The 21144-nt window shown below is 34.2% G+C and overlaps 1 protein-coding gene across 1 annotated transcript; it reads right to left on the bottom strand.

Moving 5' to 3' along the window:
* Nucleotides 1-2970: 2970 nt before the first annotated feature.
* LOC132721923 (uncharacterized) lies at nt 2971-13997 on the bottom strand. The gene is made up of 6 exons (XM_060706306.1): nt 13958-13997; nt 6985-7026; nt 6170-6450; nt 5484-5610; nt 4931-5006; nt 2971-3642 (listed from the first exon to the last, which is right to left on the bottom strand). Exons 1-6 carry the CDS (start codon nt 13995-13997, stop codon nt 3291-3293), a joined length of 918 nt encoding a protein of 305 aa, XP_060562289.1. The 3' UTR covers nt 2971-3290.
* Nucleotides 13998-21144: the final 7147 nt, after the last annotated feature.

The following is a 21144-nucleotide window of genomic DNA, read 5'->3' as shown; positions in this document are numbered from 1 at the left end:
AACTTAATGGAAAGCATGAGTATTTTTAGAAGCTTAGCACGCCTTCTTATACCATCACTAACAGGGACATAATATTATGACTTCCTTGTCATAGAATTTTAGTTTAATAAGGGATGTAGGTCACGTGAAATATATCCTATTTCAAATATGAAAGGCAAAAGTTGTCAATATATGATCTTTATTAACAAATGGGTACTTTTTTATGTTCTAATGAAATAAAATATTTCTTATTAAGCCGATATTAACTATTTCTTAACATTTGTCATTATTGAAAAGAATGGCGTCATTTTTCAATTGGACTGGATTTTTCATAGAGCGTTATTTTTCAACAACAGTTAGTATTTGTTGTGATATGTATAACTTTTGCAACAGAATAATGATCGGCATGTGTTTTGTAAAAAAAATGTTCAGGTTTGACTATGATTTAAAATTCACATGAACAGTCTATAAGACAACTGTGGTATCACCATTTATGAGAGCTGCCAGCCAGCATAGCTCAATCGGTTAGAGCGCGAAACTTGTAATCTCGACATTGTGGGTTCGATTCCCGGGCTGGCCAACAAAAATTACTAATCGGATACTTTCGGTGAGACTTTAAATCGAAATGTATGCGTACTTAATTAAACACTTGTCATGCTAAAGAACCAGGAGAAGCTTCTGGAATTTATTTGCACCATCCTCCAAAATATAAAATGACTAATACTCTTACGAAGGACTCGAGTATGAATACACTCAAATAAACACATACATTTATGAGCAGTTTAAAAAAAAGTATCTCTGTATGGGCAAGTAAACGATATGCATATAGAATTACAATGTATTTATTCAATGTCTTTTCAATATTTTCATTCGAAATACTTGATGAAAATACATTGTTTTTACATGCATATCAAAACATAACAGTTTTGAGTCGGCAAAAATATCATCTATTTAGATATTTCTTTCAATGTTTGAGAAAATTACAGTTTGTGCCATCAGTTAATGTTAGATCTCACATTTATATGTCAACCCGGTTATAAAAAAAACTTTGTAATTCCGGAAGAAAAAAAAACAAACTACATGTATTTGTGCATCCGTGAAAAATCCAGATATTATATTTTGTAAGAATTCGAGAACATTATCATTCATAGAAAGTTTTTTTGACATCTCCAGAATGGCTTGGCTTCATACAGTAGCACGGTTCGAGTGGGTACAGACAAACGTGCCCGAAACGATTCCGACATAGACCCTCGCAACATTGATGTGGTCCGGGGATACAAGACTCCCCAGTGTACAGGCACTGCAATGAAAGAATAAAACAATAACCATTGCCCAAGTTCACTTCATCAAAGCTGCAAGAGACAGTAGCATGAACGTTATAAGCGGTATCCTCGTTAAAACTGATCTCATTATAAGTAGAGTAAACAGAATAAGTTTTGATTGAATAATGATAGATAAAAAGACAATTCGAATGTTAGTTGAATTAGAAAAAAAAAACAGATAGAAAAAAAGTTGACTAAATGGACAGAAGTTTATGCCAGTAAAGTGAACATTGTATATTAATTTACTGGTATATTTTATCTATTCATTTTTGTGAATAAAACAAAACAAACTAAATATAAATAGTTAATAAAAAATATATGAACGGATAGTGTAGAAATAAATAAATTAAACATACATACATAAATAAATAAATTATTAATTAATACATAAATAGATAAATAAATAATTGAGATAAAATATCATAAAATCAGTAAAAGTAAAACTCACCGCGTCTTGAATTTGTTTTTGTCGCTCCTGTCTCAGATATCTATATAAGTAATTATTATCGTCCATTGTTTCATAGCCAGAACAGCCCAAAACTAACAGATTAAATAAACATAAGATAATAATTGAATACATTCTGTTATAATTTCACTTTATGCAATGGCACGTGATGCTTTTTATGCTGCCTGTAATAAAATAAGCACGGACTTATCCAAAATCTGTCTATGGACTGGTTTTAATATCAATAATGGGACGGAAAGGTTGTTTATGATCATCGTTTTAATCCAATAAAACACCCCTCTGATGCATGATTACTATAATTAATCAAAAGATACAAATGTAGTTAAAAGTGGATGTCCAGCAGACATGTGACAAAGGGATTCATGAACATCATGTTGTCATATACCATCAAATAATTGACATTGGGAATAAGAACTACACCATTAAGGAATTAACTAACAACAAAAATACTTTTATGAATGAGAGAGGGATAATTTCCTGATTTTTATGGCATTTTGAAGAAACATTTGAACAGTTGTTACAGTTTTCATTCTGTCATCTATTTTACTAAAATAATTTGATGTTTTTATTGTTAAATATATCACCTTTTCACTTGAGCGATTATGTTAGCACAATTTCAATATAATCTTTTATCAATAGTTGTTTTATCTTTATAACTTATTCAAATAAATTTCCTATAACTATGTTGATGCCATCGTTTGGTCTATCCAGCTAGCTTAAGGAACGTTTGCGGTTCTACTCAGCTAGGTGCCCTCTCGTGCCTCAAATAATGCATTGCGGGGCATCTGAGATCCTTTTCCACCAGTAAAGCTGGATAGTCGTCATATGATCTCTACTGTGTTTTACTGAAATAACTGAACGCTTTAACATTTTATAAGCTTATCTGAATTAAACTACGGTTTAGGTCAACGTTTTTATAGCGTGCTACTGATGAAAATCCAGTGGTCCAGATGTTACTAAAGGTACGGTACTTGAACATCTCTTTTGTTGATTTTTGAACCTATTATTTCAGTGTGCTTACAAATTAACTGTTTCAAGATGCCACCCATTTGCTTAAGTTTCGTCTTGTCTTTAAAAACATTTATCTGCCTGTGATTTTTGCCAAATAATGTAGCACAACATAAATCATGCATTTCACAATTTTTTTTAATCTGAAATATGTTACAATAAATGACTTAAAAGTTGTTTAATTTTCAATTTAAAAACAACAATGCAAAGCAAAAAGTATATTAAAATAGAATATGACTTCATTTTACGACAATATTTTAGAGTTGATGCATCTCTTCGTGCATTCACATCTCAAGAAGCACGAGGACGAATCTATAGAGTTCAAGCTCGCAGATGCCCAGCTCCTAGTTATTTCATTTTCGTATTTTCGGCTACTTATACGTGTATTTTGTTCACATTTTTTCATATTTCAAGAGTTTTGCCATTTTGAATCATTATATCATGTATGATTCATAAAAATAGCAGCAATTATTAAAATATCTAATCTTGTTTGCGAAGGAACTTTTACTACTCTGTCAGTCAGCCGTCCCAAACTTTTCAAGGTCATTTATGTTTTTTTCGTCCGTTTGCTCGGACACCAATGGTTGACTTACATCATTTGGTGAGTCTGGTATACAGTCGTATATACCTGGCATAGGATTATCATCATAGTCCTCCATACTTTGCTGTTCATCATTCGGTGCATGTTTGTGCACCAACGCATATTCAGGGATCTCATTCTTATCCATTGTAGGCTCAAACATGTTATACATAGGATTTTCTGTCATATAATAATCATTATCATCTTCGGCGTTTCTTGTTGCTGCTCCATTCTCTTCCTGTGACAGTTTTGGTGTTTTCTTTATTTTCCGCTTTTTGTTGGCTTTCCTGTAAAGATTTAAAAGCATTTTATATGGTAATGTTATCTATTAAATAGAATCGTAGAAATATATAGAGACTGTGCTACAGAAAGCTTGAATATGAATTTCACTTTAAGCGAATTAAATTCAAATTAAAAGCATATGTTTGCATTGTAGAATATTAACGTGATCAACGCAATCATTTAAATGTTTAAGATAAAATTATGTAGTCAACAGTTTACGCGTTACGTGTTTTTATATTCATCTCATGAGATGTAGTATATATTAAATGAGATTGGCCTTTCTATTGTCATGGCATAGTTTTTTATTTATAGTATTAATAATATAATATACTACTTTTGTTGTCTATTATAATTCTTCTGACCTACAATTTAAAATTGAGTATACTATATAGCATAAGAAGGAGATACATGTTGTGTAGTTTGGAAAAAAATCGAAAACCATTAAAAAAATCATATTTTCTCTCTGGAATATTAATTTCCATGTGACCGAATACTATCATAAGATATGAAATACATTTAATCTACAGAAAAAGTTGAAACAAAATCTAGACATTGTGTATCATGTTTGTTCATGTCTTGTATATCGTCTATTTATTTACTTTTAACTTAGTTTCTTTCCAAATCCTCTCGTTATTTTCTCCTGCATAATAAGTGTATTTGATTTTTTAAAAACAGGAACTTTTGATTCAAATACTCCCTGCGGCAAGGAAAATCAAGGTAATGATTACTTGTATTTCTTATGTTTAAAGCTTGTCAAATCATTCCTAAATTTGATTCTTACATAATCATACAGTTTCGCGTGCTTGAATGTACAATATTAACAAATATTTAATAAATTTACTAAAAATATGTCCCACACATTGTTATGTCACACATGGTTAGTGATGGAAACTGTAAATTGGATTATCATGATATATATTACGAATTTCAGTTTTGTTTATTCAAAAACTTTTGGTTAAAAAAATTATAAATATTCTTGACAAAGTTTAAACTGATCGTTAAAACTTTCATGCACGGTAGATACATTTATGTGGTCCGCCTGGTAAGCTCGTGTTGTCCGACACTAAACAGGAACGGATGAAAATTTAAACTTGCTGCAAAATTGTCGAAACGGTGAATATTTGATTACAGACTATCCTATCCTCCAACTGGTATGTGCACTGTCTTTTTTGATAATTAAAAAGTCAAAAATATTTATAACAAGATAACCCAAACATTTGACTAGGGTAAGGACAACGGTTATATACATGTAAGTATATTATACACATGTACGTATATCGCATAAGTACTAACCTTTTTAAAATCACAATATTCAGGACTACCATGACAATAACAATTACACCAACAATGGCACAGCCAATGACAACTCCTGAAAAAAAATATTTTGACATGCTTGAAAGTTATGGTTAAATTCATTGATATTTTTTTGAAATCAACGAACGAAACACAAAATTTAAAAACAGTTTCCGATACAATTTTAAATTTTTAAGTGTGTAGCACTTAATTATAGTCATATATAAACCTGTTCAACATATTACATAATAGCTTTACTACAGATTATTCATTTTCAAGTGGGAACTAGATGAATGCAATGTCATGCATCAATTTACATTGTAGACAAGTTTCTATCAAATCACGTACACCCTTAAAATTTATTCAAAACTTTATTATGTTCTATCTTTTACTGAATTTATCTGCGTTTGTTGGTAAGAGGAATTAATTAGGCCTGATAAGGTTTCTCACCATACCTGGATGAATATCAATGAATGGCAGATCTGTACAGGACACAGAACCCATTCAAAGTTTGTCAAAATCTTACTAGAATAATTCATGTTTTTATACCTACCAACTATGTTAGTGTCCGAATCTGTACCGTCTGATGTTGGATAATCACAAGATATATTGAATGTTCTATCTTCTTCTGTATGATAATATGAAAGATGAAATAAATATTTTGTGTTGTAATATGATACCTTATTTCACGCTTAACAAAAGCTGTCAATAAATCTTAAAGTCAAAAGTTACAACTATAATTGTAATTATTTCAATACATCTAGAAGTAAACATTCATTAAAATTTTGTGCTTAGGATATATTCTATAAGTTTACAACCAGAGTGTTAAATTCGGTAGGCAACTTTCGAGAGAGAAATGCAGGTATGTGGTATAACAAAAGTGCACACATGTGGGATTTATGCAAATTTCGTTTTTCAGGAGAACATGTAGAGGATAACGAAAACACCTTGCAAAAAAATTGTATCGGTCTTTTTCACACAGGAATTAAACTCTAAGTTTAAAATTATTCTATTACAGCAATAAACATAGGCCTACAGTTTTATTAATTCTATAGTGACGTTTTAATTGATGAAAGTCTGCCGCAGAAATGTATTTTGTTATTAAATTTGGAAAGTAAAATAAAATTACGGAGCTAAATTCAGCAGTAGCGTCCTTTGAAATATTGAGACTATAATGATAATTTTCGTGATGAATGTTATTTTAAAAAATATGTTACCTGCTGTTATTAATAGGCAAACCTCTTCACTATCATTAAACACCGGATTCGTTTCCAGTATCAATTCATTTATTTCTGTTAGGACTGTGGTTATATCTGTGCCAAACTCAAAATCGTTGATTTTGAGATTGATATTCTCAGTTGATCGTGTTTGTTTCCGGTATCTAAGGAATATCCTAACATTTGAGGATGTCGGTGATAAAGAGCATGTGCACGTTCGTTTATTCTGACCAGGATAATTTAAAATGTAGACGAAGACCCATGACGTGTTGGATATTCCCGAAAATTGACATATGTTTGCAACTGAAATAAAAATAGTAAAAAACAATATTCCCAGGTAAGGACCCGCATGAAATTACTGTTATCTTCAATTTCCCAGCTTGTACATGTACTATCACATAATGACAAAAAAGATGATAACTACAGGCTTTTTTATAATATGACCTTGGTGAGGAATGTTATCAAACTTGCTGCAATCGAGCAAGAAAGATGGAAAATGAACAAAAAGAAGAATATTTGATAACAAATTTGACCAATGGTAGCACATGCTATAGATATTTAAATCCATTTTTCCAACAAACGTTTTTCATAAAATGTACTGGACGTATCTATGTAATTATATACAATGTACAAAAAGTCACAGAGAAAAATACCAGTTGGAGGATATGATACTCTGTTATCAAATATTCACTTTTCAGCAAGTTTAAATTTTCATCCATCCCTGACTAGTGTTGAAAAACACGAGCTTACCAAGCGGACCACATAAATGTATCTACCGTGCATGAAAGTTAAATAGTTTGACAAGCTTTAAACATAAGAAATACAAGTAACCATTACCTGGTGTTTCCTTGCCGCAGGAACTATCTGAATCAAGATCTCCTGTATATAAAAAATAAATACACTTATTAAGCCTGACAAAAGAACGAGAGGATTTGGAAAGGATATAGTTATAAGTAAATAGGTAAACGTATTATAGACGATATTGAGGACATAAACAAACATGAAACACAATGTCTAGATTTTGTTTCAACTTTTTCTGTACATTATTTTTTTTCCAAATTACACAACTTTTATCTCCTACTTATGTTATACTCAATTTTAAATTGTAGGTCAGACAGGTTAGTAGGTTGTTTATATGAGTGGGGTTTAGGCAGTCCATATATATTAGGATTAAACATCCATATCACGGGACCAACAAAAACGCATTGTGATTAAAGAGTTTTCTTTCTGTCCATATGAGGGTTAAACAACCACATCAGTAGTACGTACTAAGTTCCACCCCCTAATCGGTGTGGGCTCGAATCTAACCAGGGACTTGGATTTTTCATTTTAGGAAGTTATCAGGCTAGCTAACGGAACATCGGTGGTTCTACTCGGGTGCCCGTTCGTGCCAAAAATAATACTTGGAGGGGCACCCGAGGTCTTCCTCCACCAGTTAAGCTGGAAAGTCGCCATATTGTTGCGACATAAAAACACAACCAAAGAAATAAACTGCGATTGAAAAGTGATGTAGGTTTCTGGTAATTATATTTTAATACTAGATATAGAGTATTTAGCATCTGAAAAAAGTAGTGCTGAGTGTGAAATTATTTGCTATAAAGGTAGCAAAATGTAAACAAAGTAGTACATGTATTTTGACATTTGTACATAATAGAAGAAGTTTCTGAGACTCCCGCTTGAGTTTTGAAAGTAAATCTTTTTTTCTGCATTGTTAGTCAACTTAATATTATTTTTTTCTCTGTGCGTTTATGAATAGATCTTTTATCAGACAATTAAAGTTACATTTAATAAATTTCATAAAAAGAAATAGCGACATTGTATTAATAAATTTGGTTTCATATCGACTCCAGATCTTATTTTGGTGTCCAGACAACCAAAATGAGTTTAATGAGTATACAAATGTGCAACCTCATTGTGGTGAATTCGGAAGTACAATTTCTGTTTGCATGAGTAACTCCGCCTTCAGATCATCCGTACATCAATGTTAAATCAACAAACATGATTATAAATAGCAGTCCTAATTTAACGGTATATTTCCGCTTTGTAACGGATGTTTTCATACAAATTTAATCTTTTAATGAGATTATTATTTTTTCTGAACCTAGTGCACCGTGAAGTTTAAACGGTTAAAGCGTATTTGCAAAAGAAAATCATATATTTGCTGTGTTCCGGATAGCAACTATAACACCGTGACGTAGCGCATACACGAGCTGATTACATGTATAGTCTTCATTTGCATGTTAAAATTCGTATACGAACTTTAGTGTTACCGTGGGGTTTTCCATTTAAAATCCTTATTTATGAACAATATTTGAAGAGATTTACAACGATACTGTTAAAAAGGTTAATGAAACTGTAGAATGCTTGGTTTTTAGGCCGACGGCAAAAATATTTTTACAGATTTATTTAATGTAGCTTTAAAGTAAAAGTTATCATTTGAAATAAAGAGTTTATGGTTTAAACTAAGACTTGTTGACGGATTTGTTTGCATTTTAAGCTTAATTACACTAAGCTTTTTAACACAAATCAAACTTTTAAAAATTACACTACTTTGTTTGGACTTTGTCATGTCATATGTGTTTTGCTGACATTTTGATAGTTAGGATTTATTATTCATTGCACCCCGCCTATTTGTGTTTACTACTTTTTTGTCCATGGGCTCGGATTTTATCAATTAATCCCTTCGATTTACAGCTGAAAATAAATTCGGATTCAATAAAACCTTCCGATTATTATATTGGTTCCCTCTTTGGTGATTCGCAGCATGTCATATTAATGAATGAGAACCGGAAAGCAGTTCTGCCGTACATGAATATTTGAAAGCTATAAATAGCTATAAATGTTCTGATTTTTGACACTTTTTTTTGACAATTTGTTATTTCCCTTTTTAGTAGTACATGAAATTATAATTTGTTACATTTTGAATTACATTAAATGATTTACACACAGCATATCATAAAGTATACTATTAGTGATTAAATTTGTCAATATAAAGAAGATTTCAGGCATAAGACTTTAATAATTTTGCTTTTGGTAATTATTCCTAATTTATATTTATGACACTAAATGTTTGATGATAACATGTTGATATATTGGTTGTTTTGAAATAATGATAACTTTAGTATATAAGGTTACATTTCATTGACATCATTGGTAATGCACGGATGTAAATTATCAACACTTTGTGATTGTTGACATGTCCGGGATCTGTACTGACAGTGAAAGCTGCATAAAGTACCCGTACGGGCGGATGGACCCTCATTAAACATAGGCTATAGATAGATATATCGCATCATTGGTAACAACAGAAACATTGATCTGCAGTTTGAACATGAGGTGTATTGTTTTTTTATGAATGGTTTTAAAGCAATTCAGCAAATAATTATATTGATCTCCCAATAAATCAATTAACAATAGCTTTTATATATCACCAATGTCAAGTAGCTTTTATATCTTTGACTCGCTCGAACATGATGTTCGTGAACTTCCTCATACCTGCCTATAATTCAGGTAAGTCTTCTACCAGTATTGAAAGAAACCCTTTTTTTTTAATTTGACATGAAAAAAATGCATGTAATATTTCTATATTATAATATAAGTCCCTTTTGTTACTATTTGTATATTTGTAACTATTATAATAATAAAAAAACAGACTTTGATATTTTTATCATCTCATGTTACTGAAAACAGTAGTGACACAAACAGAACACAGTACAGTCATGTCACATAACATTTACAAAATATGATAAACAAGATCAACAAGGAAAGGCGGCGTTCAATGAACGCAACCTTGTAAGTCTTGTTTGTATTCAATGAAATTACTTTCCTTACCAGGTAGGCATCAGTGAAAGCATTTTTTCCAAATTAAATATCTAGCCCATCTTTTAAATTATGGACAGTTCATAAGATAAGTATAAGTATGCAAAAAATGGTTTACAAAACATTCGGAAAAAATCTACAATAGAACTTAATCTGAATATAACATGACCTGTGTTCGTAGGAATAATTTGGTAAGGTATCTGTAGTGAGCGCATTTTTTGCGCGGAGCTTCTCAATTGCTGCATTGCAGCAACATTTGTACTTGTATGATTATGTATTAGATAAATAGTGATAAAATTTAAGTAAAGTTTAAATTTACTAAATCTTATTCTTTAGGGATTCTTTGTTTCTCTTTATTTTTTCTTATAATAGAAATAGTTTAAGTAAAGGTATATGTAAGTACTCTTAAGTTAGGAACTTGCGAATAAGCTAAGCCACATCCGAGCCACACTCCCACCGTTTGTGTCCAGAAATAACTTTAGGACAGACCTCTAAGAGGAATTCAGCAAAGAAATACTAAAGCCGGCCAGAGCGAAACACTTTCTTTCTTGGTGCACAGCAGTGAAATTCTACATTACAGTACTGACGGAATTTAGAGATTCGAACACAAGTCTTACAGAAATCTGGAAACAAAGCGATCCATCGGAAGCATCAATCACAACAAAATTACAAGGGAATTGCAGACTCGGTCTGATTGAGTCTGTACATGAGGGATAATGAATAAATGCAACATCCCTGACGCCCCCTAACACCGGCTTGAGCGGTACACAATTCTCAACACTTAATAGTGCTGGCATCAATTATCCAGAAGGACCAGAGAAATATAACAACACTTAAGTGAAGTATGGGGCAACATTTTACATCTGCCACACAGCACTTGACACCTGCTGTTGTGAGGTATAAAAATCTGGAACTCTACCATGGACACTTTATCTCAAGCAGACGATAAGGGGGTTGTATTTTTCAATACGTCTGAAGGAGCCGAAGTTAAAAACACACAATACAGTAAAAGTAATGAGACATATCAGAACTTTAAAATAGTTATGTGATGTTAGTTTGTTCCCAATCTTCATACAGATTACCAACCACCTCAAATATAGCAGTAAGCACAGCTGATAAGCAAAGTCAAGATAGAAATTGTGTGCATAATATAACATTTTGGTAATTATGACAATTGTGCTCAAAGATGTGGTGACAGAGTTAAACAAGATTGCATTTGAGAAAAATGCTATGCCACCGCATGGTTCAAATTTCATAGCTGTACATCAAAGGACAAGAAAGTAGGTCACATCATCAAAATCTAGGTCAAAGTTCAATTTTACAACTAAAACTGTGCACATGGTCAAAATTACATTGCTGTACATCAAAGGACAAGAAAGTAGGTCACTGTCCCCTTGGGCAAGGCATAATTTTGACCCAAGGGTTTAATAACAATCTTGATACAGGTCCACCAAACAACATTTCAAGTTAAATATCTAAGCTATAGCTTTCTCCCATTCAGAAAACATTTGTTTCATTTTCTGTTTTTACTCCGTGTACATAATGAGAATCACTGCCCCCGGGCAGGGCCAATTTTTGACATTTGAACAACTTTGGTAGAGGACCTATAGATGATATTATATATCAAACATCAAAGCTCTATGTCTTGAACCTTCAGACAAAATTTTTTTCACTATATGTACATAATGAAAATCAATGACCCCCGGGGCGGAACCAATTTTGACCCCAGGGCTATAATTTGAACAATCTTGCTAGAGGTTCACTTCACAATGTTTCATGCAAAATATCTTAACTCTGTCCTTTGTAAATTCAAAGAAGATGATTTTTTAAGTTTTAACTATAAACATTTAAGATAAACCTATGGCTCCCAGGGGCGGGGCTAATTTTGACACAAGAGGCAAAATTTGAACAACTTTGGTAGAGTACCTTTAGATGATATTATTTAACAAATATTAAAGCTCTAAGCCTTGTACCTTCAGACAATAAGATTTATTTTTTATTTTTGACTATATGTATATAATGTATATATCTGTAATCAATGACCCCCAGGGCGGGGGCAATTTTGGCCCCAGGGCTATAATTTGAATAATCTTGCTAGAGGTTTACAACACAATGTTTCATGCAAAATATCTAACCTCTAGCATTTGTCAATTGCTAGAAGAATTTTTTTTAAAGTTTTTACTATATACATATAAGGAAAACCAATGACCCCTGGGGCGGGGCCGATTTTGACCCCAGGGCTATAATTTGAACAATCTGGGTAGAGGTCTACCAGACAATGCCTTATGCAAAATATCTAAGCTCTAGGCCTTTTGGGTCTTTACAAGAAGGTGTTTTAGGTTTTTACTATATGTACATAGTGAAAATCAATGACCCTAGGGGTGGGGCCAATTTTGACCCCAGGGCTATAATTTGAACAATCTTATTAGAGGTCTACCAGACAATGCCTTATGCAAAATATCTAAGCTCTAGGCCTTTTGGGTCTTTACAAGAAGATTTTTTAAATTTATTCTTATAATTCCTTTTAGTTGTCATGGCAACCAGATTTCTGCATGGAATGAAATTCTTTGAACAACTTTGGAAGCCCTTCATCTAAGGAACAATCCTGCCAAGTTTGGTTGAAATTGGACTAGTGGTTTTTCACAAGAAGATTTTTTAAGTTCACTATATAATCTATATAACACACACACAAACACACACACACACACAAACACACAGGTGAATCGCTATATGCTTATAAACTTTTAAGAAGCGCAACATGTTTCTACAAATACCCAGGTTTCGGGTTGCTAGCCAAGAAGTTTCAATGAACTAGACACACATACAGCATTTTTTTCGGGTAGGCAAGATAATAGGAGACAGCCGCTATAAAGTGAAAAGTACAGAAAGAAAGTCCCAAAAATTATAAAGATGGGTCATTTTACAGGCCGTCACAAAGTCGTTCCGTTTCAGCCGGGCAAAATAGAAACTACAATCATCATGACAGATAATATGACGCATATGGGCAACTTTATGGTTCTAGTGAGGTTTGCAATCGTTCAAATAGAGGACCATATTTCAATCCAGCTGTACAGTACAGAAATAATGACAACCTGCGTATACCATATTTTTGTTGAAAAGAGGATTTGTCAGTATGGATTGCTCGTTTCGAAGCAATTGCTCGTCGTGTAAATGGGATGATGAAGATAAGTTAAACCAACTACTTCAAAGGATTGAAGAAGAGGCGGCACAATTTATGTTTTCATTATGCGGTGTTGAGCTTTCTTTAGGGATTCTTATTTTCTCTATTTTTTCACAACTCCAGCCTCATATTTTGTCCAATTATAGAGAATTGGTGCGTGAAATGAATATCAGATTCATGGTCATCGAAACTAATAAGGAGTTTGCATTAAAATTTAGAAGGTGGTCTCAAAATGTAGGAAAAACAGTGGAAGGTTTTTCGGCTGATCTAAAATGCTGTATGACAAGGCACGTGGATACAGGGATTAACATATAAGAGAAGATTTCTGGATAGATTGAGAGATGCTGAGGCGCGTTTTGAGGTTGAGTATCACAAAGAACCAGCAACAATAGACGAAACCCTATTTTATGCAGTAAATTTCATTTAGACTCGAGCTTCTTTTGGACACGACAGAAAATTTAGTAAATTTTGCAAGATGAGCAATAGAAAATTCTATTGAAAATGATGATAAAAGTGGAGAGAGGCTGTTTTAAGTTCAGATAGAAAGAATAGAATGCCATCGGAGAAAAGAAACCGCAATGAAATGACTGCCACTGACGAGGCAAGAACAGATGTTGCAGAAATTAATGGAAAGATTAGAGAAATCACCAGGAGGAAACAAGCCAGATACCAACAGACGAAGATTTAGCAAAAGTAATACAGTTTTGTGTTTTAATTGTCATCAACAAGGCCATTTTGCACGAGACTGTTCAGAATTAACAACACTGAAATCCAAACAAATACTGAGTCTTTGAACTACCAAGGGCCAACCTTTGTTACCAAGGGGGTCCGCTTGAAGGGTAAGGGTCATTCTAGAAAGAATACAGAAGTAGACGATGTTGATAGAGCAAGAAGCCTGTGTGATGGTGTCTATGTGAAGGGAGCCGTAGAGAATGTTCGACTGATGTTCACAGCATTTTACAGTGGCTTCGAAGACAATTGGTTTTTTTCCAAGATATATGAAATGATTGATTTAACTAAAAGGTTACCTCTTCAAAAGTATGTGTGTTTAGGGGCAAGTGGGTCATCAATAAATGAGAGAGGTAAAGCTGATTTTAAGTTAGAGTAAGAACAATATGAGATCATCAGTGAAGCTGTGCTGAAATAGAGGATGATGTTCTGTTGGGTTTTGATATTTAAATGGGAAGCAAGAAAGGACCTACAGATAAACTACTGATTAAAAATAAGATTATTTTGGATGGAATTGAGATTCCAACTATCCAGATTGGTAAACACAAAGAGAGTAGGCAAGTAGTGGTAGCAAAAGATGTTAACATTGCGGGTCAATCGGAAGCAGTTATTGATCATTAGTTGAGAGGATAGAAACAGACGATGATGAAGGTCAAGCAGACTATTCGGTAGAACCTACTGATTCATTTAAAGAAAGTTAAATTTATTGATGGCATCAACCTTGATAGATATTAATTAAGGCACTACGTGTAAAGTGCGAATACTGAATCCTTTTTCGTGCGAGGTATCTTTGACACAAAACGCAGAGATAGCACCTGCAGACAGAATCGATAGGGTTGTTAGCATTATAGCAAATGAAGAAAATAGGCATGAAGTTGAAAACAATAACAGTATAAGAAAGGTCGACAACCAAAACCAAAAACCAAAGGTGGAAAGTAAATTAACAATTCCTGCAGAAAAGAGGTACCTGAGCATCTTCAAAGAACTGTAAAAGAAATCTGCAGAGGGAAAGTTAGAGCATGAAAAACACATTCTGGCAGGGTTGCTTGTAAAGTTTGGGGATACCTTCTTTAGAAATGAATGGGATATTGGATTGACCAGTTTAACAGAGCACTCAATTATCACAGGAAATGCCACACCAGTAAAACAGAGGCCTAGAAAAGTACCATAAGCTTATGCGGCAGAACCAATGGCAGCAATCAAAGACCTTCTAAAAGAGTTATTTAAAAGGGGACACCTCCATGGCAAAGTCTTATAGTATTTATACGGAAGAAATCGGGATTCATTCTTCCATGTATCGATTATAAAAGGGTGCATACATTAGTAAAGCCAGATGGTTTTCCTCTCCCTCGTGTGGAAGAGTTTTTCATGCAGTAGCAGGTTCTTCTTTATTTAGCAGTTTAGATCTTACAAGTGGTTATTTCCAGATTCCATTTAAAAAAAGAAGACATTCCAAAAAGTGTTTTTTCATGTAAATTCGGTCAATATGGGATAGCTAGAATGCTTTTCGGTTTAAACAATGCAGCAAGTACGTTTCAAAGAACAGTTAGGGCACACGCATTTTTTACTTGGGGACCATATGCCGCTTTTCATGGAATGACACTTACGTGTCACATTGAAAGCTCCATGATAACCGCCATATGAACACATCTGCGATGTTTCAAAATTGTACCAGTTCATGTTAAATGTTAAATTCTGCTGAAGCCGGTGCTAGGTGCGTGTACGGTAGTTTGCAGTTGACAGTACCGTCCATGAATAGGCTCAATCAAACAGAGTCTGCAACATTTTCAATTCTGCCGTGTTGCGCTCTTTTTAGGGGATTATTTTTTCCTCTATTTTAGCACTTCTATGTTTGCAATGGGTTACTTGTTTTTATGTACAAAGATGATATTATCATATTTGGAGCTGATTTTGAAGAACACATCAGTAGAGTGGAGGACATTCTTAGACGACTTAGAAATGTTGGTCTAAAACTAAAACAAGACAAATGTCATCTGCTGCAACAGAAGTTGATTTTCTTCGACATGTTGTGTCAAAAGAAGGTATAAAACCAGATCCTACAAATATATCCAAAATTGTACAATGGCCGAAACCCCAAAATGCAAAGCAGGCAAAGCAGTTCGTACCAACAGGTTCATATTACAGGCGTTTTGTTAAGGACTTTGCTAGAATTTCGAGACCTTTAATAGAACTTAGAATTAGAGCATTTATTTGTGATGAACATTGCTAAAATTCATTTGCAACAATAAAAGAAAAAAAAACAAGAATAAAGATCAACAAGGCAAAGGCAACATTCACAGGACGCAGCCCCCCGACACATCCAAGTCGACACACCCAAGTAGGGCACCCAGAAGGCACCAAACAAAAACCTGGAGTGAAGAAGCCTTATTAAAACAAAAAGAGGTGATGGGATATCCTATGAACAATGTTGGAGTCTTTTTGCTTGATGTTGATGCATCGGGAGTAGGAATTTATGCTATTTTTCAACAAATACAAGATGAAAGAGAGAGATTTTAGCTTATGCTAGCAAAGCAATGAACAAAGCCGAAAGAAACTACTACATAATAGAAAAAGAATAACTCGCAGTTGTTTTTTTCTTTGCGCAATTTTTGTCGACAGTACTTGTTAGGAAAGCACTTTAAAGAATTTCCTCTTAAAGAACAAGTAATGACAGAACAAAAAGTTCGAGTAATAACCGGCAAAGAACCACAACCAGGTCGTTCAAGACCATGTAAGTAAATAAACCCCAATTGGTGATGGATCAATGCGGCGGACGAACAAGCAAGGAAGCAAGCTACTGACAATGGACCAATTTAAGAAGCCAAATAACAGAATAAGTTCGGATAAGATGTCCGAGAGCCAAGTCTGCAGACATAACTGGATTTTGTGGGAATGCCTGCATTTACAAAATAGGGTTTTTATAAAAGACTTCAGTAAGTTGAATGGTACTTGGCAATACATGCAACTTATAGTGCCTGGAACAATGAAAATTATATCATACAACAAATGCATGATTCAGTAATTTCGGGACACCTTGGAAATAAGAACACAATAGGAAAACTTGCACAAAAATATTACTGGTTTGAAATGAAAGAAGATGTAAGACTGTACATTACGAGATGTGACATATGTGCAGCTGATAAACAATTACAAACACCGCTCAAAGCAGTCATGGGACACATATGGAGTAGAGCTCTATGGGACACTTTAGCCATTGATTATCTCGGACACCTAGACGAAATAAATGCATTTTGGTAATGACTGATTTATTTACAAAATATGTTGAAGTGATTGCAGTCCCATATCTACTAGCAGAAGACTGTGCATGTCGAATTCCGAGTGATTTCATTTTAAGATGGGAGCGCCGCTTTCAAATTTCTGGAAACAAAGTGATCCCTCGGAAGCATTAATCACAACAAAATAACGTAAGCATTGCAGACCCGGTTTGATTGAGTCTGTACATGAGGGACAATGAATAAGTGCAACATCCCTCACGCCCCCTAGCACCATACATACATATCAAGTGTAGACTTTTCCAAGATCTGTGTAAGATGTTAGAGATACGAAAGACAGGAACCAGTCTAAGAATTCCAAAATGCAATGACCAAACTGAAATATATAATAGAACACTATTCAAGATGATAAAGGCATGCATAGAAGATAAACAAAATGGATAGGACTTATACCTTGGTTGTTTGGCAGGAGCTTAAAGGTGCAAACCATGTGAATCATAAAAAATCACATCTAAGTTAAGGTCGAGAGATTAGATTACCAGGAGACTTGGTAAATGGTTTTGCTTCAAATCAAAGAGAAAAACCAGTGCAACCTATATAGCCAAGCTAAGGGACAGAATGATGCACGCGCATAATAAAGCAAGACGATATTTGAAATCTAGTGCCAAGCAAAGTAAAACGATCTACGATACAAAAATCACTTATTATGAATTTAAAGCAGGTTTTTTGTTATGGTATTTACATGAAACAAAAAAGGTGGGAGTCACACCGAAATAAAAAAAGGTTTTTGACGGACCATTCATCATAAACGAAACATTTTCAAATATAAATTTTATTATACAAATGGACAAAGATGGCAAGAACAAGTTAGTATCCATGATGAGCTGAAACCAGATATTGGTGTTAATATTCCAAGATGGACACAGAAGATCAGCAAGACATCAATAAAGAAGATCTCCAGTCGGTAGAATATTGTAGACCATGAATAGCATATGTAGCAGTACATTTAGATGCAGTAGTAGTGTTAATACTGTAAAATATGATAAACAAGATCAACAAGGAAAGGCGGCGTTCAATGAACGCAACCCCCACATGACCCAGCAACAAGGACCAGTGGCAAGGAGCCCAGGCAGACCCCCCCCCCCCCCCAAAAAAAAAAACAAAAAAAAAACAACAAACAAACAAAAAACAAGAACCGGTTGAACCGGGTGATGCTCCTCGAGAAGGTTCTGGACACAGGAAAGTATAAGAAAAATGAACAAAGGGCAAAAACTCCAAAATTAGGCAAGGCGGAGTTATGTTTTATTTGTTTCTTTTTGCACTGCACTTCTATTTAATGAGAGCTATCTATCTATAAAGTTTCCTGATGATATCAGAGTTATGTCCCGGGTAAAATTCAAAGTGTAAAAATGAACAAAGGGCAATAACTCTAAAACTAGACTAGGCTTTGTTTAGGTTCTTAAAGCATTGCAGTTCTATCTAATTATATCTAGCTACCTACAAAGTTTCATGTTGATATCTCTTTTTATTATGTTGATATCGCTTTTTATTACTTGAGGACCATACGCCGCTTTTCATGGAATGGCACGAAAGTGTCGCATTGAAGGTTCCATGTTAACCGCCATATGAACACATCTGCGGATGTTTCTAAATTCAAAATTTTACTATTTCATGTTTAAATGTTGAATTCTGCTTAAGCCGGTGCTAGGGGGCGTGGACGGTAACTTGCACTTTCCAGTACCGTCCATGAACAGGCTCAATCAAACCGAGCCTGCAACATTTTCAATTTTGCAGTGTTGGGCTTACTTTAGGGATTCTGTATTTATCTATTTAATGTTATGTCCAGGACAAAAGTCAAAATGTAAACATAAACAAAGGGCAATAACTTTAAAATAAGGCAAGGCAGAGTAATGATTCTTAAGCACTGCATTTCCACCTAATGAGACCTATCTATCTACAAAGTTTCATGTTGATATCTCTTATAACTTTAGAGTAATGTCCCGGACAAAGTTCAAAGTGTCAAAATGAGCAAAGGGCGATAACTCCAAAAGTAGGCAAGATAGTGTTACAGTTCTTATGCACTGCAAACCTACTTAATGAGATCTATCTACCTACAAAGTTTCATGTTGATACCTTTTATAGTTTTTGAGTTATGTCCTGGACAAAGTTCAAAGTGTGAAAATAAACAAAGGGTGATAATATTAAAAATTAGGCAAGGCAGGGTTACGGTTCTTGTGCACTGCACACCTACTCAATGAGATCTATCTACCTAAAAAGTTTCATGTTGATACCTCTTATACTTTTACAGTTATGTCCTGGACAAACTTCAAAAGTGTAAAATAAACAAAGGGGGATAATTCAAAAATTAGGCAAGGCAGAGTTACGGTTTTTGTGCAATGCACACCTACTCAATGAGATCTATCTATCTACAAAGTTTCATGTTGATACCTCTTATACATTTAGAGTTATGTACCGGAAAAATTTCAAAGTGTAAAAATAAAACAAAGGGGGATCATTCAAAAATTATGCAAGACAGAGTTACGGTTCTTGTTTACTGCATACCTTCTCAATGAGATCTAACTACCTACAAAGTTTCATGTTGATACCTATTATAGTTTTAGAGTTATGTCCTGGGCAAAGTTCAAAGTGTAAAATAAACAAAGGGGGATAATTCAAAAATTAGGCAAGGCAGAGTTACGGTTCTTGTGCACTGCACACCTACTCAATGAGATATATCTACCTACAAAGTTTCATGTTGATATCTCTTATACTTTTAGAGTTATGTCCCGGACAAAGTTCAAAGTGTAAAATAAACAAAGGGGGATAATTCAAAAATTAGGCAGGCAGAGTTATGGTTCTTGTGCACTGCACACCTACTCAATGAGATCTATCTACCTACAAAGTTTCATGTTGATATCTCTTATACTTTTAGAGTTATGTCCCGGACAAAGTTCAAAGTGTAAAATAAACAAAGGGGGATAATTCAAACATTAGGCAAGGCAGAGTTACGGTTCTTGTGCACTGCACACCTACTCAATGAGATCTATGTACCTACAAAGTTTCATGTTGATTCCTCTTGTTGTTTCAAAGTTATGTCCCGGACAAGAAAAGGGGACGGACGGACGGAAAGACGGACGGACAAGGCGGCGACTATATGCTCCCCCGAAATTTTTCGGGGAGTAAGGTTAGGGCACTAGGCAGAGCACGGACAGGCTAATTACTAAAATGATAAATAATATGTAACTGATAAGAAATTCTAAGAAAACAAATAAATGATTTAATAACAGGAAATAATTGGTAACTGACAAGGAATTCAAGAAAACAAATAGACTGAACAATAGGCCCACAAAGGCATAGGGGAAGAGACAGGAGACCCGGGAAAAGGGGGTGTAAAATAAAGAAATAAGAACAGGGGCAAAGGGAAGATACTAACCGTAGACGAAAAACAACAAGGGACACAAGCAAAAGTCTCACCAAAACAGTATGAAACAACAGACATATATCCGAGGAACACAAAGGGCAACGGTCAGCAGCATAATTATGACTTCTGGGGAGTTTAAACCGGCTAATGGTGCACTAAAATAGAGAAATACAGAATCCCTAAAGAAAGCCCAACACGACAAAATTGAAAATGTTGCAGGCTCGGTTTGATTGAGCCTGTTCATGGACGGTACTGGAAAGTGCAAATTACCGTCCACGCCCTTTAGCACAGGCTTAAGCAGAATTCAACATTTAAACACTAAAATGGTGAAATTTTGAATTTAAAAACATCCGCAGATGTGTTCATACCTCACTCTTAGCCCCACCATGTTCCTATAAACGAGACAGTGTAAATAAAAACCAGGCTGGCTTATCCCTTGTCGCAGAAGAGTTTTTAAATCACTATTGAATTTTGAAATTAAATCAAAATTACGATTGTAAAATTTTGTAAAATATTTCCGTTATATGTGATAGCGGTAGCCCTGTTTTAGGACCTTGCTTGTAATAAAAATATTCCGCTTGTTGAAATCCTGTACGATGCTACAAGCTCTGGTG

The sequence above is a fragment of the Ruditapes philippinarum genome, unplaced genomic scaffold, assembly GCF_026571515.1.
Source record: "Ruditapes philippinarum isolate M1 unplaced genomic scaffold, ASM2657151v2 ctg907_1_1_1_1, whole genome shotgun sequence".
Classification (NCBI taxonomy): domain Eukaryota; kingdom Metazoa; phylum Mollusca; class Bivalvia; order Venerida; family Veneridae; genus Ruditapes; species Ruditapes philippinarum.
The sequence above is the reverse complement of the archived record's forward strand: the minus strand, read 5'-3'. Positions and strand labels throughout refer to the sequence as shown.

Excerpts from the sequence above, each read along its gene's own strand:
- LOC132721923 (XM_060706306.1), bottom strand. The coding sequence starts at position 13,997 with ATGACCCTTACCCTTCAAGCGGACCCCCTTGGTAACAAAG. Across the intron at positions 6,451-6,984 it reads CTGCGGCAAGGAAACACCAG|TTGCAAACATATGTCAATTT; the intron begins GTAATGGTTACT and ends TTTTTATTTCAG. Across the intron at positions 3,643-4,930 it reads AATATTGTGATTTTAAAAAG|GAAAGCCAACAAAAAGCGGA; the intron begins GTTAGTACTTAT and ends AAATCTTTACAG.